Below are 26,161 nucleotides of genomic sequence, written 5' to 3'. Positions count from 1 at the left end.
TTTACTTCAATCAGATTTGGCCAATCATGTCATGTCGTGGGCTGGATATCATTTTACATGTTGTGTAACTAGTGCTGACACAACACCTGAGATAAAGTCACTTTACTTTAAGGAATATTAACATCTATCTCTATAAAACCCTTAATAACACTTAACATAGCACCAACAGCCATACAAGACACTGTAGTCTGAAATTGGTCAAAGTTTCAAACAGGAACTATGTCATCAAGGATTATGTAAAAAGACCTGTCCAGATAGTTGATGCCAGCTTTTTAATTCTCACTCCAACAGACACATTTTGAGTTGTGTGCACTCTGAAGCGTGAGGCTGAATAATTCAACTCAGCGAGGGACCTGAGAATGAGACATTTCTTCAGCACATCTAGAAATAACATGAGAAGGAATAGAAAACACATTTGCATCCACAGTACATGTCAGTGCCTTGACATGAAGTAAAAAATCATAAGAACTGTCAGAGTGCTGCTCGTCTCCTAATACAGAGGAGCTGTCAGAAGTGTTCCTGCTTTCTACACCCGCTGCAGCAGAGATGCTTCATTGACATTTTCCCTTTCTATCGCACTGCTTATCAGAACCGTGTTCACCTCCGAGGTTATCACAGCTCTGATGGCTGTTCTTTCTGGCACGATTGTCAGATTTCCATTCAGTCAACTGATGTGTTGGAGTCAGTGGTTCAAAAAGGCGTCCATCTACGAGATGAGTCCATCACATCTATCACCAGCTCATTAGCTGATTCTCTGGTCCACTGTCGCAGCATCCGAGCCGTACTCCTCCCTCAGAAGCTTCAGCACATTGTCCGAGTACTCGTCTCTGGGCCGGCCCATCCCGCTCAGTTTTATGGGCAGCAGGTCGGGGTGGGGCGGGGTGTAGGAGGACGGGCAGTGCAGCTCGTTCAGAGTAAACCAGAAGGTGTCCGGGTCCACCTGGATTAGGTGTCGGAAAACGCTGTGAGGAGGAGCGAAAGAGAAACGGGTGGAGGATTAGCTCGGTGCTGTGTTTCTGCTAAAGCGCATAATATATTTGGTGAGGAAAATAAAAAACATGTTCATGTTATCCAAAGAGACCTGACTTTACTGTGCTGTCCTACAGTTTGACTATAAGCTCATTAACTCAACACTGTCCTCCTACTGAAGGCACAGTATTAAGCCTTCAGGTAGTTTTTATCATCACCACCCAGGAGGTAAAACACAAGAGTTTTAGTCCTTTTTGTTTAGTTAGTAGGAAAACTGAAAGTACTTTGTGATGGTTAATAAGTTGTATTTAAGGTTTTACCTGACAAAAGCTCTGGACATCAAATTCTCTATCCCCATTCCAAAAGATAAACGTGAAAAATCCTACAGAAATCTAAAATCAAATTATTAATTATAATAATGATAATTAATAATAAGCCTCACTTTCACTGTGCAATCTAATGTCTGCTACTTGGTACAAAATCTCCAAAGCAGGGCGAGGACATTGCTTTGTTTTCCCTGGTAGCTTTCCCCAGTAGACCAGACTGAACAAAAGCGAACGGTATAGTCATGAGAGCCACTTGCATTTAGGATCTACGCTCATATTCAGAAGATGGCAGTAATGCACCGAAAAGCTATTTGCCAAGCAGCAAACAACATCAGTGGAAGAAGAAGGAGCTGCTTTCCCCCAGGTAGAGGAAAAACTGTGACGGTAGAACAAGTGGAGGGAATGAGGAAACTACTCTGTGACAAAGAAGGAAAAAAGGGAGAGCGATAGAAACTAGAATGAACCTCAGTCGTGCATTCATTAGATTGAGAGAACTGAATTTGCATTATTTCCACTAGATCTGTAAGTAATAAACCCTGCCTACCCATTAATCACTGACTAAAGAAGATTGACCATTTTAATCTTTTCTCTTCTGTAACATGTGTTATTTTTGTGTGTGTGCTCTAACGCTGTTAACGCTTTTAATTGTTTCAAATTGTTTGCCTTCAATGTTTTATTTTTAACCTGTAAAGCAGCTTGTAGCTGTGTTTTGAAAGGTGCTATATATAAAGTTTCAGTTATCATTAATACTAACAGGTTTGTAACTACTCCTTTATCACTGAAACTATAAAGTTGAAAAACTGTCTCTACTGAAAGAAGACGTCATGGCTTTAATACACAACTCGTTTCCTACAGTAATCCATAACATATGGCATTGTATGGAAAATCTTAATCTACTAGGTAACTAGCAACTTCAGCTATTAAACGAATGTAGTAGAAAGTAGAAAGTACAGCATTTCCTAGTGAAATGTAGTGGGGCAGATGTATAAAGTGCTATGAAATGAAAGTACTTTAGTAAACTGGGTGAGGGTTAACACCGGTGCTACAGTGAGCTGTTACCTTAGACAGGCCTCTTGCAGTCGGATGGGTTGTCTGCAGCTCAGGTAGGGCAGACAGGCGTCGCACACTGCATCCAGATCTGCTTCAGCTGAGAAAAACAAACAAGACGTTTACTTCATCCAATCAAAGAGGACCCACTGTACAATGCATAGTAGACTTCACACAATATAAATTTATATGTGAATAAAATCTGTATGTTTACAGACAGGAAGTATTTTTCCAGTCACACAAAAACCCGAATATCATAATAAACAATGGAAATCATTCTCAATAATACAATACCGACTTTATATAAAGTGAATGTGTTTGTTTCCTTATATATAAAATAATATGTCAACGTGCACTTCTTGAATCCAACTGATCAAACAAACTGAAGATATAATCACAGTTCCTAGCACGTGGCATAGCTGGGTGCGATGGTAGATTGGATCGGGAGGAGGTAGGGGGATAAAAGAGCAGAGAGAAAAAGATGAAAGAGGGGGGAAAAAATACATCATTTCTGGACTTTACCTTTTCTAACTCCTAATGAGCTGAGGGAAACTGCTGAGACGGCTGAGAAAAGTGTAGCAGGCTGTTTCCACATCTCTGGATTTCACACCTGAGAACCTGCCTCGCCTCTCTTTTCTCCCCATCTCCGAGTGGAACTTCCATAACCTTGCCAGCTCGCACTCCCTCTATCAACTCCAGTCCTTTTCATTGTCACCTCCTCTTCCTATCCCTCTCTCTCTCCTTTGCACGCTCTCTCCATCCTTCCCAGCAGACTTTTAGTGATTCCCTGAGCTGCAAACTGGGCTGCCTTTCAAGCCTCATTTCAAAACATGTCTCCTTCTCTCCCGCGCTGCTTCCTCTGTTTGCCAATTCAACCCACACTCGGCTTGAACCGGGCCTGCTCACTGTGTGTCAAGAATAAAAGCAGCAGTGCACATTTCAGAGTTAAACGGGATTATTTAGCCACTGCTTTTATCCCCTTTCTTCCTCCCCTCTCTGCTGCTGCACTCCCAGTGTGAAGTCTTTTGTGGAATCGGGGTGCTTGGAGGGCAGCGGTGAGAAATACTAAACAGGAGAGGACCAGGTGCTGTTAGGTTTTGTGCTAAAAGAACAACAGGGCGGAATTGGAGCTGAAGCTACAATTAGAGCTGAAACGTATTATTTGCTTCAGTCAGTTGGTGTTTCTGTCTTCCTCTCCCTGTGACTGAGGCTCGGTAATTGGCTTGCTGCAGGCGTCCCAGAGGTAAGCTGTAGCCAAATCGGTATTCACACGAGTAAGGCTGCAGCCACCGACTGTTTCTCTCCTGCTCTTTCACATTCTCTCCATTCTCCAACACCAAATCTGCATCAACAGCATCAAATGCCAGGACGAAAAATCAGGATCTTAAAAGCATAAACTGGACCATTTCCTTTAATGTTACAGGGAAAGGATTTGTTTCACTATATTATATATTCATATGAGGGTTGTAACTAAAATGTTGCAGCTGCAGTTATCCTTTTATAGTCTTCAGTGGTCATGCAGTGGGTGGAGGCTGCTTTTACACTGTTCGAAGCTACAGCGGGTGACTCCATCGTTAAAAATAAACCACGCCACAAATCCCTCAATGATTTTTGAGGGTTTCCCTTTTTTCCCCTGGGTTAAATCCTGATAGGGAAACCACAGATAGAGAGAAAGTAGTACTTCATATTAATTTACATTGCTAAGCACAATTAGTCTAAAAAACAAGTGACTAGCTGTTCAGACTAATAGATGTTGGACATCTCTTTCCTTTTAGTATCATACGGTGCCATAGATTGCATATAAAGATGGGCGACGGGTCTCTACTTCCTCCCACGATCCAGGAATTAATCCCGAATAAGAACTGCTGCACATTTTGCACTCAGTATATGACAAAGAACGGACGAATTGCACATGAGCACTACCTGATCCTCATCTCTGTACTGCACATTATTGAAAAACCTGCCATGTGTATATATAGCATTCTTTCTACTTTTTTCTAAATAATATTTCTATTTTTAGTCATACTTTTATTTGTACTATATTTTACCCTTGTGATGCTACTTTCTGGTGCTACTTTATCTTTTGTAAGTTTCCTCTAAGGAGGATAAATAAAGATACATATTATCTTATCTTGCACATTTGGAGCCAGAGTCAGTCCTATACTGCAGCCAGCCACTAGGTGGCAATTTAGACCCTTTGGCTTCACTTTTGGGGAACTGTCATTCTTCTTTATATAATCTATAGAATTAAACAATTAAACAAATGTGCAGTTTACCAAAAGGAAAAAAAAAAGACAAAAATCAACAATCTTCAACACAATCTGCACAAGCACGAAACTGAGCAACTAAAGACTGACCTCAACTTTAACTGCCTCATTTGAGACCCAAACCATGTTCTTGCTTTGGACTTTTGCACAAATACACAACAACTAATCAGGGAACAGCAACATTATACAATGGACCTACACAAAACAGACACATCAGCCAACCAGGACAAACCCCCCATCAGGTTATATCAGGTTATATTCTTTGAGCTAAAGCATGAAAGTCTGTACTAAATGTCATGGCAATCCATTCAATACTGGGTGAGCCATTTCTGCAACACCTTTTGGAAGTCAACCTCATGTTGGTGCCAGAGGAAAAGTCAGGGGATCACCAAAGTCACTTGACTTGATCCAGTGGGCAACGTGGAAATATTAGCAACATTTCATGGAAATTCTCGAAAAGGTTGTCGGGATATTTTAAACTGGACCTAAGTGTTAAATCGAAAAAAGCGATAGGCCAACATTACCATGACTCGAGCCATGCCACTAGCAGCAACTGCAGCCAATTACCTTAAGACTACAGCATCACATGACACAAAGAAAACATCCACCCCCACAAATAAATGTCCAGCACACACTGCAGTTATATTTGTATGCAACCAAACAATTTAAAGAAGACGTACTATACGTTTCAAACATCTTTAACAAGATCATGAAGCGGGCAGTGTACAACCTGTACAACCTCTGTGATTGAAGTGATACCATCCTCCCTGGCCTCAGCAATCACTTGATGAAGACATCATTCTTATAAATGATAGAAATTATGTCCAAAAGCACTGTAATAAATAAGAACCCAACTTAGTAGCAGAAAACTTTACACTGTCTTTAGTCTTAATGAGCACATATAGTTAAAATGTCTGCTGTTCAATTTGGTATTATCGCCTAATTGCTCTTATCTCAACTCATAAAACTGCCCAATATAAAAAGTCTCCTTGTTGCTTTCCATCTTTTAGAGACAGATCCTGTGGAACGGTGCTAATTCATTTGAGTATTATGCTGCATGAAATGCATTATTTATAATAGGATAATAAAACAGATGGGTTTTTTCAGTGTTGAAGATATGAATGCTGGGACTAACCTTAAAAAACCTTGACTGGTGCACAAAATGTATTTTCACTAATTTAGTGAATGTGATCTGCACTTGTTTTGAATAAAGCAAGTCTGGAGAAAGAAAGCAGGAAAGAAAACTGAAGTAATGTAAACAGACCAACGCAGAAGGTTAAAAGTAATGTTGTCTATGTGATGTTAGTGATATTTTTGCCTTTACAACAAATGTTTTCGTATGGGGTAATTCTTAAAAGACCTTTTCAACCGAGTCAGCCACAAATTAAGTCAAAGTACAAACATGTCTGAGAGTGCAGACATCACTACAGAGGAAGGGCATGCTATCAGTCGTGTTGTTGCACCAAAGTCTTTAAGAGAAGATAATATTCTTTTATTTTATTTATTTATTTTCAATTTCCAAAGAGTAAATTTACTTAAATTTGAATTAATTATTTAATTGACTTCTCTAGGTTATGAGGATGCAAAGAACCCTTTACATGTCCTCTAGCAATAAGCTAAATGTCCAGGTATATGTGGTCTATTCTATTTTAGGATAAAGTTCAATTTCTTCACAACACACGTTGCCCATGAGTTTGTGAAATTGTGGTGCAGCATGAACGGACTGTTGGCCCTCAGTAAAGGTGTGTGCTCTACTGGGCTGCCATTCTAGGTCGGATTCTATTATCACCACTTACAAAAACCTTAAAGAAGCTGTTGCCAGCAAAACAGAGAGAAAACAAAAAGATATGACAAATTATCAAAGTTTTTGTGATGTGACTATGGGCCAGTTTACATGTCCAGCAAATGATAAGAGAAGAGTTTCTGGCCACCTGGTGAATGTAAACCCAATATTCACTCTCCTCTCTGCTCTGCTTTGGTCTCTGCCAAGGGAAGCAGATGGCTCTTTAGCTGCTAAATGCTGATGCTGTTGCCAGGCATGAAGTGTACCAGTGGTCTTATTAAAGCTTTTTCTGTGGGAAAACAAGTTTGTTGTTGAAGTATAAATGTGGGCAGGAAAACCAAAACAATGGGCTAAATGAGGCTAACACACTGTAGATTGGAGCTGCACAGGTAAGTTTGTGTTAAATAAATAAATGTGAGTTTGTCACTGTGAGTGACAAGTTTCTCATTACACATGTAAATATATAAATATTGATTAGTGCAGTAATAATAACAACACATTGGCTTTTTTTGGTTAAATACTTTGGATTTAGGGTGCATAAATAAAAACACAGGCCTGGCATGTTGCTATGGTTACACAATTCAGAGTCAGAACAGTGATTGGATGTCTTAAATCTTTCAGGTTTTGAGCTGGAGTTGGTACAGTTGGGCAGTTAATGAGGGGAGTATTTATTCCAGACTTTGCCTCTAAATCCTGGAGCACCACCTCTCCATCAGCTGCTACGTTATCTCCCCATTACACCCACCCTGTTCACACCCACTGTGAACCCAAACCAGAGACCATCAACGACACTGAAACTTACATATAGTTGAAACCTTAAAGACAATCCAACAATTCCAATTAAACCATTTTTTTACAAAGCTATGTGGTATATATCTATGACGGAGTATTGCTTTACTGAAATTTTTTTTTCAAGAATACTGTTGATCCAAAATCTTGAACATTCTCAATGTTTCTAGAGAAACTAAGAAATCCCTCTGAATATCACGCAGATGTAACCACTGATGACCTCACATTCGACCACTTAACAAAACATTTCCTCAGAGTCCATGTGGTTCTTTGTTCAAAACAGACAGTTTCTTACACAATCTTTTCAAAGTTCTAACACTTGTGATAATGTGAAGCTGATGTGACAAAACATTAAAGTAATACGCTATTGTGAAAACCTATATTAAAGTAAAATTTAACAAGATGCTCAAAATTTCTTATTTTAATGCAGGAAATATGATGACGTTCCCGCTGTAAAATGACACATAACATCTTATTTCTTGTAAAATTACAACTGAATTCTCAAAATTTCAGATTATTTTTCCTCTCTAAGTGGCCTTTATACTCAGTCGTAATACATAAGGGAGGTTTTATTAAGTGTTTTCTACAAGAAAGCTGTTTAGGTTTTGGGACAAATTTTCACAATTTCTTTGGTCTATCTATGTCCATTGACAAAAGCTGTCAAACAGAGGGGAGCAGCATTTTTTGAGCATCTCTGCATTGTGGATAAACATGGGATCTCTGACTTGTAACTGGCAATAGCACATACAGACAACTGTGTTAAGCTGAGCTTGACCCTGCTTCCACTGTTGTGAGATCAGTTATGATGTTGCACATACAGATGTGTAGAGATGTTAAGAAGTAGCAGTTGCAGGTAATTGAACGAATAACACAGTGATTTATCAGCTCTACTCACTAATCACCCTGGTCAACATGTGTGACGACAAGAGGTTAGGGTGTATTGTGGAGCAAACACTCCTTTTGCACAATTGATATTTTAACTGTAAATTGAAAGGAATACCGCTAATGCTTGTTTCTCCAGAAGGGAGTTCAGAAATGTGAAGACGTCCAGGCACAATGCAGCAAGATGCAGGAGAGAGTTTCAGCACAGAAGAGACAAGCAACACAGAATCATGAGACCTGAGTTTAACAGAGATGTGCTGCTATTGTCATTAAAAAGTATGTCTGGTCAGTTTGCACTGTAAATTTAAAAACGTCTGATTTTACCCTTTTCCTCTCATTCATTCTTAATTTGGAATTTCCTGTCGCCTCTGCACTGCAGTCCTCATCACTGCTAATTCTACTGTTGCCCTGGGGAGCGCTGCAGACAGCTCTGGTGTCTCTGAGACACATGGTGTCAGCAGCCGCTAACTTTTCATCTGTCAGTGATGAGCTACACCAGGAGGGTGTAACATGTGTGAGGTTCACACACCATCACCAAATTAACCAGGCTGTAGATATCACCACTCCAAATCAAATCCAACGTTTTTATGGTGGTGAATAGACATTTTTATACCTGTTCCATTCCATATATATCTAATTATTTCATTTAAAAAATATAATTTCGGCCAATTTTATTCCACAGATAAGTTATAACTCCTGTGAATCAGAAATATTTTCCCTTCTACATTTCAACTCCCCATCTCTTACGTTCACATTGTCCTTGGCAACTAGAAGTGATTGTTATTACCACTTAATGAAAAGAGGGTTTTAACTATAATTTTCATCACTGATTGCGACCGCCACTTTCCAATGGAGGGGACGAGCTTTTGCATTTTCACGACATCGAAAAATATCCACTTATCCGTTTAGAAATAAAGAAATACGTTAAAATATAGTGTGGGAAAAGTGATCCCACACTGAAGTACTCCAGTTCCACTGAAAGTACCATGTTTCCCCTCGAGTATTTAGCAGTGTTGGAAAATTGGAGCAATCTGAGCCCAGTATGACTGTGACAGAGCTGTCGCTGCTTAATGAACATAATGACTGATGAAAAATTAGACAAGCAGCTCATAATTACATCACTGCGAACAAATCGGCACGGAGCCCCCAGGCCGTTGGAGATGAACATTTTCAGTTACAATAACAAAGCTACATCGAGCACTTAACTGCACAACTCTAAAAAGCCATCACATGTCGGAGCTAATCTTTTTCCTGTAGCATCTTGACTTACTGATTGCTGTGCAGATTAGCCAGCGTTGCTTGCTTAATTGTTCTTGAGGGAGAACAGTGGCTTGCAGCAGCTATTGTTTGTGCTATGATTTGATTCAATAGCAACCTGGTCTCTCTATTGTTTGCTGGATCCAAGCAATGTCACAGACTAAAACACACTGACAATGGCATGTACGCATCGTGCACTTTGTAATGAACAGTCTGTGTTGTGATGTTACCTATGCTTTTAACAAAAGATGCCAAATTAAAAACAATATTGATTTTAAAACGGAGGGAAAAATCTGAAAGGGTTGTGACTGCTTCATCCCCCCCCCCAAACACACACAAAGAAGAAACTTTATGTAACCTAGGAAGCTGCACTGAATTTTAACTTTCCACAATCAAATTTTCAAGATTCAACACTGGATCACTTCTTCAGGTCTATTTTATGAAACCAAGGGACTTGAGATACAAACTCATGCTATGGCTCCACTGCCTCGTTCTTACTGCCATCTAGTGGTGAAAAACGTCACTGTGTTCTCTGACCACAATCTGATGAACATGTTCATGTTTTAATCGTTAAAAAAAAGTTGTCTTAATCTTGTTTTGGAAATGAGGTTGCTTTATTGGCTGGATGCAGTAAGGTTTTAAACTTTATCCATTTCAATATTACATCAACGTAACTGTTTTAAAGGAATAACGTATAGATATACAGAAAAATAAATATATAAAACATAAAGAACCAATTAAAATATGGCGTAGATCCAGGAATTTTTTAATTTCTTTCTGTTACTTTGTGAAATGGGTATTTTGTCATTTCCCAGGGAATAATTTGTGGATTTTAATGAAGAAATCAGGCATACTTAGGGGACAAATATGTAAGAGTGTGTGTAATTTGGTAGAGATCCAGATAAAAATCTAGTGGATTTAAATGTGGTTTCATAGGGGGGAGGCATTTATTCGGGGCTAGAAACCTTTAACTACCACCAATGTAAAGATGTGGATAAATAAATAATGTGGATTGATGGATGATGATGTTGTGATCTCCTAGGAAAACTTGTGTATGTTGGTGTTTCTAGTCTCTTACCCAGGTCCAGCCTCTGGCACAGCGAGCCCAGCCCCTGCAGCACAGCCAGTTGCAGTTTGTAGGCCACCGTGTGTGTGTAGACGGGTCCGGCCTTAGCGCTGATGGGAGCCTGTCGTACCAGCGAGGAGCTCAGCTTTGGGAGAACCTCCTTAGAAACCCTCCTCCTCAGGAAGTCGCCACACATGTCACCCAGAGTACACAGCATCTGGCAGCGAGATTTGGCATGTGATATACATATGCAGCGAAAAAATGGTCCTTGTAGTGTGTTTTTTAGAATGTTTGACAAATGACAAGAGTGGATGAGTCCTAGTATTGATAAAACCTGGGCACAGCCAAAAGCCTGCTGATGAACACAACACAGATGTCCAGCAGCAGCACTGAGTGATGGCCATTTACAAGCCAATTATGTCTGATAAAGAAAACATATAAAAATAGTCAAACTAAACAATTGAGACCGACTGATATGGATTTTTTGGGTCCAATGCTGATGCCAATATTAGGGAGTTTCAAATTTTCGATACCGATATTTGGTTATCATTCCTATAGGGATGTCATCATCAAACTCTTATGAGAAAGAAATGTTATTTTGTTATTAATGTTATATTTTACAGCTTAAATATAAACTTTTTTATCAATTACTATAAATTAAAAAAAACACAAATACTTGAACATAAACTATGAAAATAAACATTTGTTTAAGAAAAATATAAACAAGACCGGCACATATCAGAAAACATCTGAGTGAAATCAGTCGGGCTCAGCTAAACATTGGTTTTGACAAGTAGATTAATTTGAAGTGACATGATAAATCAATAGACACTTGTGATCTGAAAGAATATCGTCATTCATCAGGGAACAAGGCAAAAAGCCAAGTTCAATGAAACAGCCTGTCAACAGGGAGCATCACGGCTAATTCTTAATAAAGTGAGAGACCACAATATTTGATTGGTTCAATATGGAGATGTTTCAGTAAAACATGCCTGCAACACTGATGTAATGATGTATTGTAATATGTCATTTTATATTTAGTGCATTTCAACTATTCAGCTGCTGCACATAATGACCTGATCCTGATAAAACAACATCACATCAAATTGTTATTTAATAACATGTAACACTCATTACTAATGAAATGAGAGAGCAGACTTGTGTTGCATACCCTGAAGGCTCTGAGGACCGCTAACGGGTCGTCAGCTGTCAGTCTCTGGAGGAGGGCGGGCCAGCAGCGGTGGGCCATAGGCAGCAGCTCATTTTCCTTCTCACTCAGGACACACACACAAAGCTCGAGCACGTCCAACACCTTAGAACAGACACACAGGGCAATATAAATAGAAATTATTTGTATTAAATATATATATAGTATATTGTACATGCCGTATGTGCACAGGCAGCTGCACATTTTGTCTACAGCTTCATTGCCTCAGATAAAATGAACAGTTGAACATGAGATAGACACCAAAGTTCACTGGTTACATTAAATTCCTCTGCTCCCTTAAATAACCCCTGAATTACAACTGAATCCCTCCAGGGCTGAAGCATCTTGTTTTGGCGAAATCTAAAAAAGGGTTAAACAAAAAAATAAACAGAACCAAATCTATGCCCTGTTGAAGTAAGAGTTTAAGTGAGATTTTACAGGTAATAACTCATAATTGAGCTGCATTTCCTCATGTTGTCAGCAGGTCATGGATTTTTATCATGTAAAAGGATCTTATAGCTCAGAGTTAGCCTGGGGTAGCTAATGAGTTAGTTAGTCTTGTTTGACCAGTCTGTCTGCAGAGCCCTGACAGGCCTATTTCATGCAAAGTCTACAAAATCTGGGAGATTTGTCACTTTAACAACATAGTGTAGAGACTAAAGTAGTTTCTTTCTACAGTATGAAAAGGGTTTCCTGTACAATGGTGAGCAATCTGCTCTAGGGTTATTATCAACACTGTCAAAGGTCCCAGGTACCTTGAGTCGGAGCCTGAGGCTGGGATCGGACAGCAGATGAATGCAGCGTTCCATTACATCTTTAGTGATGCTGAGGTGGGAGGGAAGCTCTGCTTTCACGTTGGGACCATCGTTATCTTCAACGTCCTCACACTCCGTGGGAGGAGGAACATCTGGAGAGAAAGGGAATGTGCAGTCAGATGGATGGGTTGGTGAAAAGTCGAAATGCTTTACTGCTATTCATAATTTTACCAACAGATAATATAAATCTAGTAAAACCTGCACTGCAATGTCACAGACAGACATGACAAAGACTTCATATTACCGAGGTCGTCAGTATCGTCCTCCTCTATTCCAATGCCCTCTGCCAGATCTTTCTGTTTGCGGTAATCCAGCAGGAACTGTCGGATGTCGAGGTCTTCCTGGTCAGTGGACGTCTGTTGGGGTCTGGCAGACTCATTGGTCGTATTACAACTGGAGGGAAACCACCTCGCTGACACAGGACAATAAGACAATCAGTCAGTGATTAGAATAACGCAGGAATAAGTATGATTTTATTTTGTGGAAACTTTATTTTTCTATTTCTGTTAAATATGCAGTTCTCTACTTGTGTTTGTGAAATGCCCAATAGCTGTGGTGATGCTGACACTCTGTATGAATATTCAAGCTTTAACATCTTGGTTATGTTTGCAAAATATTCACAATATACAAAAAATACTTATATTTCTGGGACGGTGAAAAAAACAACTTTAGATACTGAAGCTTTCCACTCATTATTTAACTTGAAATGTGATTTATCTTTAAAATAAACCATTGATATGTCTGGGATACAAACAAATTATTACAAAATCCACTGTGCTCATACTGAATGTAAATAAATGGTAAACAGCAAAATGACAGCAAGTCTTTTATTTATTATGTGGTAGAGAATGGGACTGTGTGATACAGTATAGCACTGCGCGGGTAAGGTGGAGTCACTGATCCACGACTATATAAGACAAATGTGTTGACAACACTTTTCAAAACTCACCCAGTGCCTTCATTAGCGCGTGCAGCACCGAGCAGAAAAGTGCACCCGTGTGGTCGTAGCTGAGATCCAGAGCCATCAGCACATCCTGAACGATGTCCCCGACCAGAGGCAGCAGGCTGCAGTCAGAGTGAGTCAACATCACTGTCAACACCCGTGGAGCCTGGCAACAAGATGGGGATATGATGAAACACATGCTCAGAGCACAGCAAACCCACGCAGACCCATGAACACACTGTTCAGCTGAAAGAAGAGCCCCAGAGGTGTGGACTCGAGCCACATGACCTGGACTGTAATTTAAACTTAATTTGATCAAATCTGACTCAACATGAAGCTCAACTTTAACGCCACTGACTCACAACTGTACTATTAGACTTGGATTAACGTGATATCCCCCCTAAACCCAAAGAGAAAAAAGTGTGCATTTAATACATTTTGAATTTTCCTGATAACATAAAGCTTAACCAGCTAGGAAGGATGTGTTTGGCAGTGGACACAGATCACATATATTCACTGTAATAATATGTGGAAAGAGGCCTAATGATATTGTGCCTTCAGATTTTAAATATTTTTTATTTTGTCTCTGTGTTGTTTTCCATGTCCCTGTACAGTACCTTGAATCTACCTCTGTGTGAAAGGTGCTTTATAAATAAAATTGCCTTGCCTAATGATGACCAGTTAAAACACTAAGTTTAGGTCTTGACATGTTATCTGACTCTGGGCTAACTTGTGACTTGGAACACAATGGCTTCTGAGAATGATTTGAATGTTTGTCTGATTTAAGCATAAACTGCTTTTCCTGGTTCACTGTGATTGCTTGAGCCTATTATGCAACTATATTAATTAGATGCGCTGCAGTGAATAGTTGATAATCAACACAACACAAATTGCTTGAGCTGCAGGAACTTCTTTCACTAATTTCTAACATTCTTCTTCAGACTAATTGATAAATCAGTTAAACAACAAAGGCTCAAATAATCAAATTACTCTTCCAGGACACACCACTTGCTTTAAGAACAAATGTTGCCTCTGTTTTCTTAGTTCTTATTGCTTTTCTCCTGCTGCTGTGCATTACTGTGGGAGCTTCACCTGTGGATGCTGGTGGAGCCTCTGCAGGTTGAGGGAGATGTCATTGAGCAGGTAGTCTGAGTTTTCATTGATGAGCTCCTTCAGGGAGGGGTAGTCACAGGCTCTGCTGATAACCCACATGGAGCCCAGCGCTGCCTGGCTGACCAGCAGAGTCTCCTCCCCAGCTTTCTCCAGCACAGAGTACAGGGATGTCATCAACAGGGGACGAAAGTCACGCCCCAGAGCCTGAGAAAAGCAGGCGATGCCCTCGAGCTGGATGCAGAGCTGCCAGATGTTGCTGTTGAGCTGGTGGATTGTGGAGGTGGACGATGAGGGAGATGTGGAGCCAAACGAGGAAGGGATCACTTGGAGAGAGTTTGCATTAATGTTGCTAACGTCACTGTTGGATATGGATAGAATTCTGGGTGGGCTGAGCAGCTACAGGAAGAGAGGGATCACATTACAATGTCATGTATAATACAGTTTTCCTTCTATTTGTAAGATGAGGGCAAGGAAAATGATTCTACCTAGAAACTAAAAGATGCAATGTGGAGTTTCAACCACTAGTAGTGCTAGTGCTAAGTAAGTTAGTTGGGTAAAGGGGTTCTGCTGTTCATCAGTTAATGGCAATAAAGAAAACTCCAGTTTCATGTTTACCAAACATCCAAAGGGTAATTTAACTGGAAGAAAAATAAATCTGCCTCACCCCAATAGTCTAATGTTGAAGCTTGTGTGTCCAGAGACACATTTCAGCTGGCATAGAAAAACTGAATATGTATCTACAGGCTAACAAGGAATTATTTATCTGTCTGTCGGGTGAGTAATCCAGCCTACAGAAGTGTGAGCAGTTAGTTGAAACGCTGGAGCATCTCCCTCCCTCCGCTCGGTTTGTTGACGCATAGGAGAATGCAGTGATCAGTCAAGGCCACAACAAAAGTGTGGTTGCTTTTCTCAGTAACGCCTGCAGCACTTAGTTTGGACTGAGGTAAACTGACAATGATCAAATTTGAATGCAGAGAGAATTAGAGCCTAATATCACACTTGAATAGAAAATGTTCACAGAATACAAAATGTCATATTCACATATTCAGAGTACCACTCCATGAAGAGTAGATTCATCTGTTTCATGTATTGATCATTCACATCCCATAGGGAAATTTGGTGCCACATCAAATAAAAAAATGTAATGACATTAAAGGAGTAGTTACATTTTTGTGAAATATCACTCTCATGTCTCCACAAAAATGTAATTGTTATGAACTGGTTAAAATAAACCAAAGCCCATTGTAAACTGTAACAGAGCAAATGCAAACAGGACAAATCTTTAAAACTGAATCCCACCTGTTGGTCCTGTCGGTCTCTATCTGTCTCCTCGCTGACAGTGATCAAGTGCCAGTTGTTCAGACTGGTGTATTCTTCCATGACCGACATCACTGCTGCTTTCAGGTCATCCTTGTTGGCAGAGCGTCTGTGACCCTCACCCTCCAGACCCTGACTCTCTGTCAACACACCGATGCCTGCAGCGCCCCTGACAATCTCATTCAGGACCATGGCGGCCTGCTTTCTGTATGCCAACGACTGGCGGTACAGATCTAGAAAGTGATCAGTCAGCAGGTAAATGTTGCCATAGTAACCTAAAGATAGAATGAGAGGAAAGTTGGTTGTTGTATGTCTGGCAGGACAGCTTTAAAAATTGCAAATATGTACGCACAAAAAGGAGCTAGATTTAATCCATAAGCATTCATATATCATATCATCTTTCAAATCTTAACATGTTTAATCTAATTTATATTCCTTTTATATTTTTACATTTGGCTCGGATATAAAATACTGTTATGTATGCATGAGGATTAGAAGAAGAGATGGTTTTCATACCCCCTACCCCCAATGTTCATATTGAGCAGTACTTGTACCTAATGTCCGACAGATCTCCATGAGCACAGAGAGGATCATCTCATCAGTGAAGTAGAGGAAATGCTTCCTCTGTGTTTGAGCAGTGCAGCAATCAGAGGAGGTGGAAGTTGTTTCTATGGTGGAGCTGTGACTTCTTTCCTCTACGATGCAAACATCCATCACATCCAGCTCCAGCACCTGTTAAGGCAGACAGGGGTGTTGTGTTTTCAACAATGTGTGATGGAAGATGAATTGTTATTTCTCTCGACTGCTGCGATGATGACCAGACCAGAGAGCAAAGTCAGACACCAAAAGAGTCTCATACGAAATTGATAAATATCAAAATGCTTAAATATGCTGTAAAAATTGAATTCCATTATCTTTTTATAATTAGTAATTGAACTTAAATGGCCATACTAGTAATACAGCAGTATACTGGTATGCTATTAGTAATGGCTGGGGGAAAAATTCACATCAGAGTGTGCACCCCCGGACACACAGTCCCTATAATATCATACTAATAATAGAGAGAAAATACATTGATCCCCCTGTAGCAGCACTCTGGGCATTCATTACTACTATATGATGAATTAAAACTATAATGTAGAGAAAGTAACAAGGTATAAATACAGTATAATACTAATGTCAAAATACTAATAGCATCAGAATATTTTTAAACTATCGTAGAAAGTTAAATACAATAATTAAAGTACTGGAAGTAAAGGTCACTGTGAAGAAGTAAATCCTGTTTTAGTGATTAATCTGCTATGCTGGAACATTATAGGCTCTGGTCTTACAGCAATAACACCAATCAATATTGGCTATGATGTGATCACATGATGTTTAAAATATACTGCATCTCCCATTGTGGTTTTCATTTTTTTGCTATAATCAATGATATATTTCACAGTTTTGGCTTGATCTTTTCATGTATACAAAAGTTAAGCATACAGAAAGTCCAGGGATGTACATTTTTCCAACAACAGATATGATTGGATTTTTCTTTACACACAGAAGGAGGATCATGACAATAAAATAAAGGATCTTTAAAAATATTACATGTAAAACCTCTACATCTGTAGCTATTATTGGATAAAGAACAGACTTCATTAGATTTTTTTATCAAGTGTATTCTGATACACAGCTGCAGACATTACCTGCATCAAGGCTTTGGAAATCCTCTCCAGATGTACAGCCGAGTTCAGCACCACAGAGACGAGTGGTCCCAGGACTTTTAAGTAACCCAGAAACACGTTGAGGACAAACAGTTTATTCTGGTCGTCAGAGGTCCTCATCAGTCTGGGCAGGGAGGTGGCCAGGGAGTGGAGATTCTCTGAAAGCACGTCAGTGAAGGTCGGAATGCTGCTGCGTTCACTGGTAACATCCCCACTGCTGCTGCTGCTCTGATTCCTCTGTGATACCTCTCTCAGAGCAACCTCACACCTAGAGGAGAAGAGGAGATTAAATAACATCTTGATATAAATTACTTTAGGTTTTCTTCTATATCCTCACATCATCATCCTCACTCATCAAAAATGTCAATCAAAACAAACCTCTCTCTGACTCTGGGCTCCTCGTCATTGACTGCTCCCACCAGTGCTTCCAGCAGCGGCCCCACGCACTCTCCAAGTGACCGACTACACCTGGCCAGCAGGTGGTCAGCCAGCTCCACCATCTCCAGGCGAACCCTCCAGTGCCGGTGGGCTGAGGTCCAGGTGATGATCTTCTTCAGCAGCACAGAAAGCTTCCCTGCCGTGCTCTTTAACCAGTCTTGCTTTCGCTGGACCACCAGCTGTGCGATTTTACCCAGGTTTGGTGAGGGAGTCTTGCAGGGCTCACTGGCCTGGAGCTGGACGTCTTCCATCACAAGCTCCACAGCACTGGACAAAACCTGAATGAGAAAAAAAGAGTGAAAAGTGAGGAGGAGCACATTTGATCATGTTTTACTTTATAGTTGTGAGGTTAGTTTGCCATCACCTTACCACACAACCTACCATGTTCAGAGTGTTATAAGGGAACTTTCAACTTTCCAAATAGTAATGGCACAACTATGATAACTCATTATATATTTAAGTCATTTTTATAGAGATTTTGAAGCAAAAAGACATGTTGTTTAGCTTGTCAAATACGAGAATTTGTAGCTTTTATTTCTTTTATTATGATTGTAAACTCCATCAATCCATTAGATATACCTCTGATCCTTCGAGGGTCGCTGAAGGGCTGGAGCCAATCACAGCTGACATTGGGTGAGGGGTGGAGAACACCCTGGACAGGTCTCTAGACCATCACAAAGTCATTGTAAATTTATCGTACATATCTATAAAAATATCGTACCTTGATGGCCTTGACCGTGACTGCGTGGCCTTGTCTCAGATCTCCGGTAATGATCCTAGCTACAGCCGTAGTGATCCCAGGTAAGAATGAAGCCATGGTGCTGCCGATGGCACGTCGCTCTTCTAAGGAAGGGACTACATGCACCTGACTACAGTCACACTGCAGAATCAAAGCTTGGAGGCACTTCAGCGCTGCTGCCTGTACATCCCGGGATTTCTCCTTCTCACCTAAAGCCAGTAGCAGTGATATGGCTGCTCCCAGTCCAGGCAACATGATTGGTTCAAAGAGTTTGAAAACTATATCACCATAAGCAGCATGAAGCAAGGCATCCAAGCACCTCAGCACGGCCAATTTCAGCTCCTCTGACGTGTCAGCAGGTTTCCCAGGATCGGTTGGAGAGCAGAGGCAGAGGCAGAGCTCTGAGAGGAGGTCGTGGAGGGTCTTCCAGCTCTGGACGCAAGTGTTCTCCAGGATGTGGCTCATGGCTTCAGCCACAGCCTGCACCAGTTTTTCCTTCTTGGGCCCGGGTACTTTGAGGACAAAGCGAAGAGGGAAGAGGACATACTCTTGGAGCTGCTGCAACGTGGCATCGTTGACTTCTTTTAACTGACCGCTCACTGCCTCCACATTGGTCACGGACGGCTCTCGGGTCAGCAGCACACAGGCCGGGCGCAGGTAGGCAAAGGCGATCTTTGGATCACTGATCTGAGCCATGGTTGGAGGCATCAGAGCGGGGGGGGGGCACTTTAGTGAGGGAGCGTGGACAGAGAAATACAAATCAATCAAGGTCTATTCAATCACTGTAACCACAAATTAATGTTTCCCTGGAGATAAAATACTTAACATTTTGTCTTTGGGATAAAAACTGTGATGGTCGCCTTTTTAAATTTGCATACTTTGCACACACCCTTGGCAAGAAAACAAAAAACTTACTTGTGTGCCCAAATTGGCCAGTCAGGGGGACAAGGAGGTTCAGAAATTAGAAGCCAATGACAGGTTGAGAAGATGAAGCCATTTTCCCAAAATATTGCTATTCCCCTCCTAAAGACTGACAAGGGCGATGGATGGAGCCCATAATAATATTTGATAAACTCTGCACTGACATCTGGATTAAGATTAAATTGTACCATTCAGTATTAAATGAGCTATTTGCAATGTTGCTTTGAAGCCTTGTTATAATCGATGTATTGTCCACAATAACAAAAATGTAACAGTTAAGAGACATGATAAGAGCAAGTCTGTGGAGTAGCAGTACAACACCTGCACTGCGCTACTAGCGTACACAAGCAGGAACCTACCTTCACATTACTGCTATACTGCGACTCACTGCGTAGAACACTCCGCCCAATATATAGATTTTATATTATATAACAATAGTTTAGAAACCACCCAATGATAAACTTAACCAACTCCCAGTATAGGTAACGTCATGAGACTGCGTCGCACATCTTTGACGTAATGCCTGAAAAGCGACACGACTTCCTAGATTTGACGATTTATCTTCAAAATAAAAGCAAAATGAGTTGAAAGGTGGAGAAGAAAAACCCGCCTTAATGTATACAAAATAAGATTTTCATAGTGTAAACTTTAATCTCAGTGAAACACAAACGAGCTCGATTGAATATTTGTGATAAAGGTTGTTTATACTGTATTATTACACTATCCATTGCTTACATTCTGTTATAGTAGAATTGTGCTTTCTTTATTTAAATAAGCTCTCATATAAATGTGGATAGTCTTAAGAAAAACAATGCACTTGAAACAACTTTATAAACTAGTTTCACACTAACACGCTTTATTCTCATGTGATATTAAGTTTGTACTGAAATTAGTTAGAGGCCAAAACCACTCAAACTCTTACCAGTCTTCACGTGTTTGTTTTATTTTGAAGGAGAATACAATCAACAACAGAAGTCCACTTTTCAGTCACTTCCGCTAGCTTGATGCTAACCGGTATTTGTGCCTCTGAAGTTCCACTGTCTGTGTCTGTTTACTAAACGCATTAATAACGCATCGGCTGGATGTGATTGTCTGGTCGGTGCAGTGGATGTCAGGCAGCCGGCCTCAATAAGAAGGTAACGCCGCTGTTGTTATTGTCGCTTGTGAAAGTTAGCTTAAAGACGGCTAATATGTAGCTAACACTAGCTCTAATGTGGACCTTACCGATTCATATCTGGGCTTAAGTTGATATTTGCTCATCACGATACAGGAGCTTTAAATGAAAAACTCCTCCATGACACACAGTCAGTTGCTCTTATCACAGTAACATGAAATAAAAGACATTTCTCAGATTCAGGGAAAACATCTGTCAACAATTTACTTACTCGTCCTAAAATACGACAGTAAAAACACTTCGATAGAGGAGAATTCAGATGCTGCAATGAATCCAACTCTACTGTTCCTCATCTGTTGTGATCTGCGTCCCCCCCATCTTTTCCCTCAGATTTGATGCTGTCCCTTCCTGCCCTGCCTGGTGCCAAGTGTCAGTATGGATGAAGAAGCCCTGGAGGCAGCCATTGCTACCTATGGGGCCCAGCTGCAGCAGGTAGAGACGGCCCTGTCGGCTGGCCTGGACCCCTCCCAGCAGGCAGACCTGCTCAAACTGAGAGAGGACCTGTGTCAGCTGATAGAGCTCACCCAGGGGAGTCTGATCTCTGTGAAAAAGAGTCATCTCCTGGCCAGCCTCGAGGACAGCAACGGTCTGCTGGCCCACACCTCAGAGGCAGCCGCAGACACAAGCCGTGCCAACACCAGTTTCGACTCTGAGTTTGCTTCTTTTTACACTGAGCTGGGGGAGTATTCAGGTGGTGACAACAGAGAAAGGGACAAGGAGGGAGGTGGTGGGCTAGAAGATGGTGAGGAGGAGGAGCAGGAGGAAGAATATGAAGTAGAAGAAGATACATTCAGTGGTACCAGAGTACGAGCACCTCACCGGACATCATGGGGAACACTGGAGTATCACAATGCCATGGTGGTGGGGTCAGAACCGCCAGATGGAGATGAGGCACAAGTTAGAGTGCTCTACGTCTACCCCACCCAGAAGTCTCTGAAACCATGTCCCTACTTTCTAGAGGACAAATGTCGCTTCCCGGATAATTGCAGGTAAAGTGCCACTGTGTGTGTTTTCTTTGTTTGCTTTTACCTTCTTTTTTTTAACTGCAAAAGGGTGTTGTATTAAGTTGACATAATCATATGGTGTCAAGAAAAGGTAAGAAAATAAAGCAAACCCTTTGGAATTATCTTCATTTATGTATAAATGTGTCCTCAAATATGGTCAGATGTTTATCTAAGTAACAGTAATAAATAAACTATTTTATCTATTAAATTAATTCTCACTTAATGTGAAAGTTAAGTTGATTTTAAAGAATAAATGACTAAAGATATTTTCCTTTTCCTGAAGATTTTCTCACGGTGAAGTGGTGTATGTGTCGGAGCTCAGAGAGTTCTTGGAGTGTGACCTCAGTAACCTTGAAGAAGGCTCGTCCTGCTTGGTTCGACAAGAGGACAGCATCTGGTACCCAGCAAAAATCCAAGGTATTCCAACGGCATGGCCAGTTTGTGATGAGGTATTCCACACTGGTAGCTGTGGCAATAAAATCAACTTATGCTGTGTTGTTGATGTCAAAAAAAATTAATGGATACTGAAAATTATCAAGCAGGTGCATGATGATGGCAGACGAAATGTTTCCAGGTTCTATGTTTTGCTGACTCAAATTCTTTCTCTCAATGTAGAAATAGACAATGGTTTCTACACTGTGAAGTTTGACTCACTGCTGCTGAAAGATGCTGTGGTGGAGGCGGACTCTGTTATCCCACCTTTGAGAGAAGACGACCCGCTGTCTTCTGACTCTGACCTGGAAGACACTGGAGATGATGTGGCTTATGCAAAAGGTGAGTTTGAATATGTGTTGCCATTGCCAGATCAATATTTGAGCTAGTATTTGAATTTTTTACCTGGGTGTAGTTAAATAAAATTATGTTGGTGAATTGTAAAGTGTAAGCTTCCTGCAGTTAATGGCATTGTATACCTATTTACACCAATAACATTTTACATTCACATTTGATTGAGGTTTTTTGGCCATTTTGTCCTTATAAAGTAACTGTGTCTTCTATTTTCTCTTGTCGTGCAACAGTTCTGGACTCAGAAGCAGAATCTGTTGCGTTAAATACTGCTGAGTTTGGTGGCTGGGAGGCACATACCAGAGGCATGGGTTCCAAGCTTATGCTCAAAATGGGCTATGAATATGGGAAAGGTAAGTCCAAGTGTACAACATTAACTACATTGTATGTTATGAAATCACAATGTCTATAGTCATTCTGATTTGCATCATTTATATTCAGAGGGTTTGAAAAAACAAGAAAATCTGCTCAGCTAACTATGTGGAGTTTGGTCCTTTTTTCAAACATTCTGTGATATTTTGTCAATCAGTTTGTTTTTACTGGATGTGAATGCTGGTTCTATTTCCAAGCACCATTCATATCCATAAAAAAATTATACTTTTATACAAAAGTATAAAGGCCCAACAAGGCCCAACAGTCCCCTTAAATTCAATGAAGCGGCAGAACATTTCACACACTCAAAGATATCAGTTCCATTTGGACAATGAAAATGTCCAAACAATGACCTATCTCACAATTTTAAAGAAGGTCGAGAAAAAAATCCTGAATGTGCCCCCTGTCTGGTTCTGCCTCAAAATGTAATGGGTTCTTCCCTAACCTATACTGCATTCTTCCACCAAGTTTTGTGGAAATCCACTCAGTTGTTGTTATGTAATCTTGTTTACAAACACGCAAACATACAACCAACAAACACACAGGGGTGAAAACATAACCTCAAGGTGGAGGTAACAATGCTCTGTCTGTTTCTTGTATAAATATATACATTAGAATTAGGCATGGTTTCCTCTTCCTCACTCCGTCTCTTTTGTCCTCTCAGGCTTGGGAAAGATGCAGGAGGGTCGAGTGGAGCCAGTCATGGCTGTGGTCCTACCCAAAGGTAACTCTCTGGACCAGTGTGCCGCTCTCACCCAGAAACACACCCAGAACAAGGCTGCAAAAGACGGCACACCGACGGGCAGGCCCAAGAAACGCAGGAAGCCTCGTGCTGCCAGAGGAGGGCGCAACAACGTGTTTGACTTCCTCAACCACAAACTAGGCGGCCAGAGCGCCAATCATGCTGAGGGGGGTGCTGCTGCTCCTTCAGCAGCGACTGGGTTGGAGGCGTACAGGGGAGGGGAGAGCACCAAGAGGACTCTGAATGTGAAGCTGTTCCAGGCGGCGCAGAGGGTGTCCCAGACAGAGAGGGAGATCCAGAAAATAACCGAGTCACTGAGCAAGCAAATAGGCTGGTCAGTACTGAGTTGTGTTTGTTGAATATTTTCATATGTCTAATATGACCTCTGTGAAGGTTGGGAACCGATCTTAAATTCATTGAGGTGTCATTAATAATCAGTTAATTGCACTGGAACCTCCTTGTCGCTCCACAGATGTTCAGCAGCTGTTATCTCCTCCATGGAGAAAACAGGCATTAGCTACCATAACTAAATACACACATGTATGATATAAATGCTCTGCTTACACAAACTTTAATTTACTGTAGAAATCAGAGCACTAGTTGCTGTGTTGGTCCTGTCAATTCAAGTGGTAAAATCAATTTGAATTCACTAAAAATCAGGTCTGTGGGAGTTGTGTGAAAATGCAAATGAGGTGTGAAGAGTCAAAGTTGGACACTTGTTTTCTCTCGAAAAAATGCACCTGAGAGCAACTTCTCATTTCTCTCCGGTTCCTAATATATTTGTTGTTTCTGTGCATGTGTGTGTGTAAAGGGGCGCATCCAGAGTGAAGCAGCTAGAGGACAGGCTGTCTGCGGCCCGCCGGTTGCTGGCCCAGCAGAAAGCCCAGGAGGTGTCCATCCAGAGTGAGCACAAGAAGGCTGACACACACAAGAAGATGACAGAGTTCTAAGCTCAAAGACTCGGAGGACAAAGGGAAGCACTGCTTGTCTGAAACTGAACTGTAGTTCATCGTTTCTACTGTCAGTTTTTCGCTACACTGTATTTTAAGGCATTTTTTAGCATGAATTTTTTTTTTTTTTTTTACCACATCATGGATTAAAGCTGGCAGTGGAGCCCACTTTATGCAGAATGGATCATTCTGCTGAAGATCAGTTCTGTTTCTCATTTATTTTTCAAGGACTGGGCAGTTGTTCTGTTCCACGTTTAATTTGTACTGTTCACTATAATATTGAAAACGTTTTTTTATTTGTGATGAACATTCTGTCTCAGTGTTTATTCGGCACTAAAAACCGTGTGTTTGGAAAAGCCACTGTGCATGTTGCTCTCATTTCAACCATATACACCTTTATACATTTATACCTTTATACGACTCCATTGTTAAGAACAGTTTCTGTACCACAGAATCTACAATGTGTTCTTTGTTACTCTTTTCTTCGAGAGATTTCAATCACTCGGGCCAGAGGCTGCTCAGATGGTCAGCGCTGCATACCTCGGCTTGGATGTCGGCTGGTTTTAAAATTACAACCTCAGGAGTTGAAAGACCTTTAGAGAGTTTTGAAGTGAAGCCCCTCCATTCGCCCACACCTGCTCAAAGACAGCATCTTTGAAGCCATGGCCATAACCTCTCTATTGAATAATGAATTTGGGGAGACTTAGATTGGAAACACATTGTCCGTGGGCGGGTCGGGTACTGGCTGCATCTACCTTTCTGCCTTTCAGACACAAGTAAAGGTTGAAGTCGTGACTTTATGGAGCTGTAGATGAGGTCTTCATCCTTTTCATACCCTTTTTCAGGAGCTTTTATGAATCTGATGGTATACAACAGGGAAGAATTTTACACAAAGAAACAGAATTCAAGTATTCGTAACCTGCAATTAACATTTTTAACTTTCCAAAAGAAACAGGCCAGCAAAAAACAAAACAATGTAGAAGCTGAAACCACAAGAAACCACTTAAAAACTTGTGACCATCAGCATGTCACAGTGCCCCTAAGGGGAAGATGGTAGTAAATACCTCATCTTAAAGCAATAAGTGCAGCAAGGAGATACAGTGCACTTTGTAAGCCATCCATGGAGTCTGAGGATGGACTGGTAGACCAGAGGGCAGCCGCACACTCATGCAGGACTCGAAAACCCTCCACCTTGTACCCTGAGGGAAAACCCTGCTTGTGCTTCCATCTGTTTGAGTGGCAGCACTTTTAGATTGCTTCTGACTGGGGTGATCACACGGAATTTGCTGATCGTTGGGGGGAAAAAATGGCGAAATGCAGTATATGTGTTGATTTAATGGGATCCCTCGGGGCGCTGATGTTCACGCTTCACCACGTTTATAAGCCTCGGGTCTCTGAGGGTATCGCTGCCCAGCCGCCAGCAGATTTGTAAGTGTGTTCAGGTGCAGGTGTGTGCACGCTCCTGCAGACATCTGTCACGTATGTATTCAGACTGGCATTACGGGAGTTTTTGCTGCTCACGGGCACTTAATCAGACCCTGGATTATG

The 26,161-nt window shown here is 41.0% G+C and overlaps 2 protein-coding genes across 2 annotated transcripts; one reads left to right on the top strand and one right to left on the bottom strand.

Annotated features, from left to right (window-relative positions):
- Nucleotides 1-255: 255 nt before the first annotated feature.
- Nucleotides 256-20,098, bottom strand: tti1 (TELO2 interacting protein 1). Its single transcript, XM_035159193.2, has 14 exons — nt 19,948-20,098; nt 18,650-19,393; nt 17,869-18,206; nt 17,473-17,758; nt 16,336-16,513; nt 15,764-16,056; nt 14,444-14,860; nt 13,358-13,517; nt 12,653-12,820; nt 12,349-12,500; nt 11,558-11,698; nt 10,399-10,603; nt 2,355-2,442; nt 256-962 (listed from the first exon to the last, which is right to left on the bottom strand). The coding sequence occupies exons 2-14, from the start codon at nt 19,373-19,375 to the stop codon at nt 743-745; spliced, it is 3,372 nt and encodes a 1,123-aa protein (XP_035015084.2). The 5' UTR covers nt 19,376-19,393; nt 19,948-20,098; the 3' UTR covers nt 256-742.
- A 465-nt stretch (nt 20,099-20,563) lies between these two features.
- Nucleotides 20,564-24,973, top strand: zgpat (zinc finger, CCCH-type with G patch domain). The gene is made up of 7 exons (XM_035159197.2): nt 20,564-20,724; nt 21,093-21,751; nt 22,050-22,183; nt 22,382-22,540; nt 22,783-22,902; nt 23,586-23,997; nt 24,475-24,973. Exons 2-7 carry the CDS (start codon nt 21,138-21,140, stop codon nt 24,611-24,613), a joined length of 1,578 nt encoding a protein of 525 aa, XP_035015088.1. The 5' UTR covers nt 20,564-20,724; nt 21,093-21,137; the 3' UTR covers nt 24,614-24,973.
- The last annotated feature ends 1,188 nt before the right edge of the window (nt 24,974-26,161 follow it).

This window comes from Hippoglossus stenolepis, chromosome 6 (genome assembly GCF_022539355.2).
Source record: "Hippoglossus stenolepis isolate QCI-W04-F060 chromosome 6, HSTE1.2, whole genome shotgun sequence".
Classification (NCBI taxonomy): domain Eukaryota; kingdom Metazoa; phylum Chordata; class Actinopteri; order Pleuronectiformes; family Pleuronectidae; genus Hippoglossus; species Hippoglossus stenolepis.
Note: the sequence above shows the minus strand (reverse complement) of the source record. Positions and strands in the feature narration are given on the sequence as shown.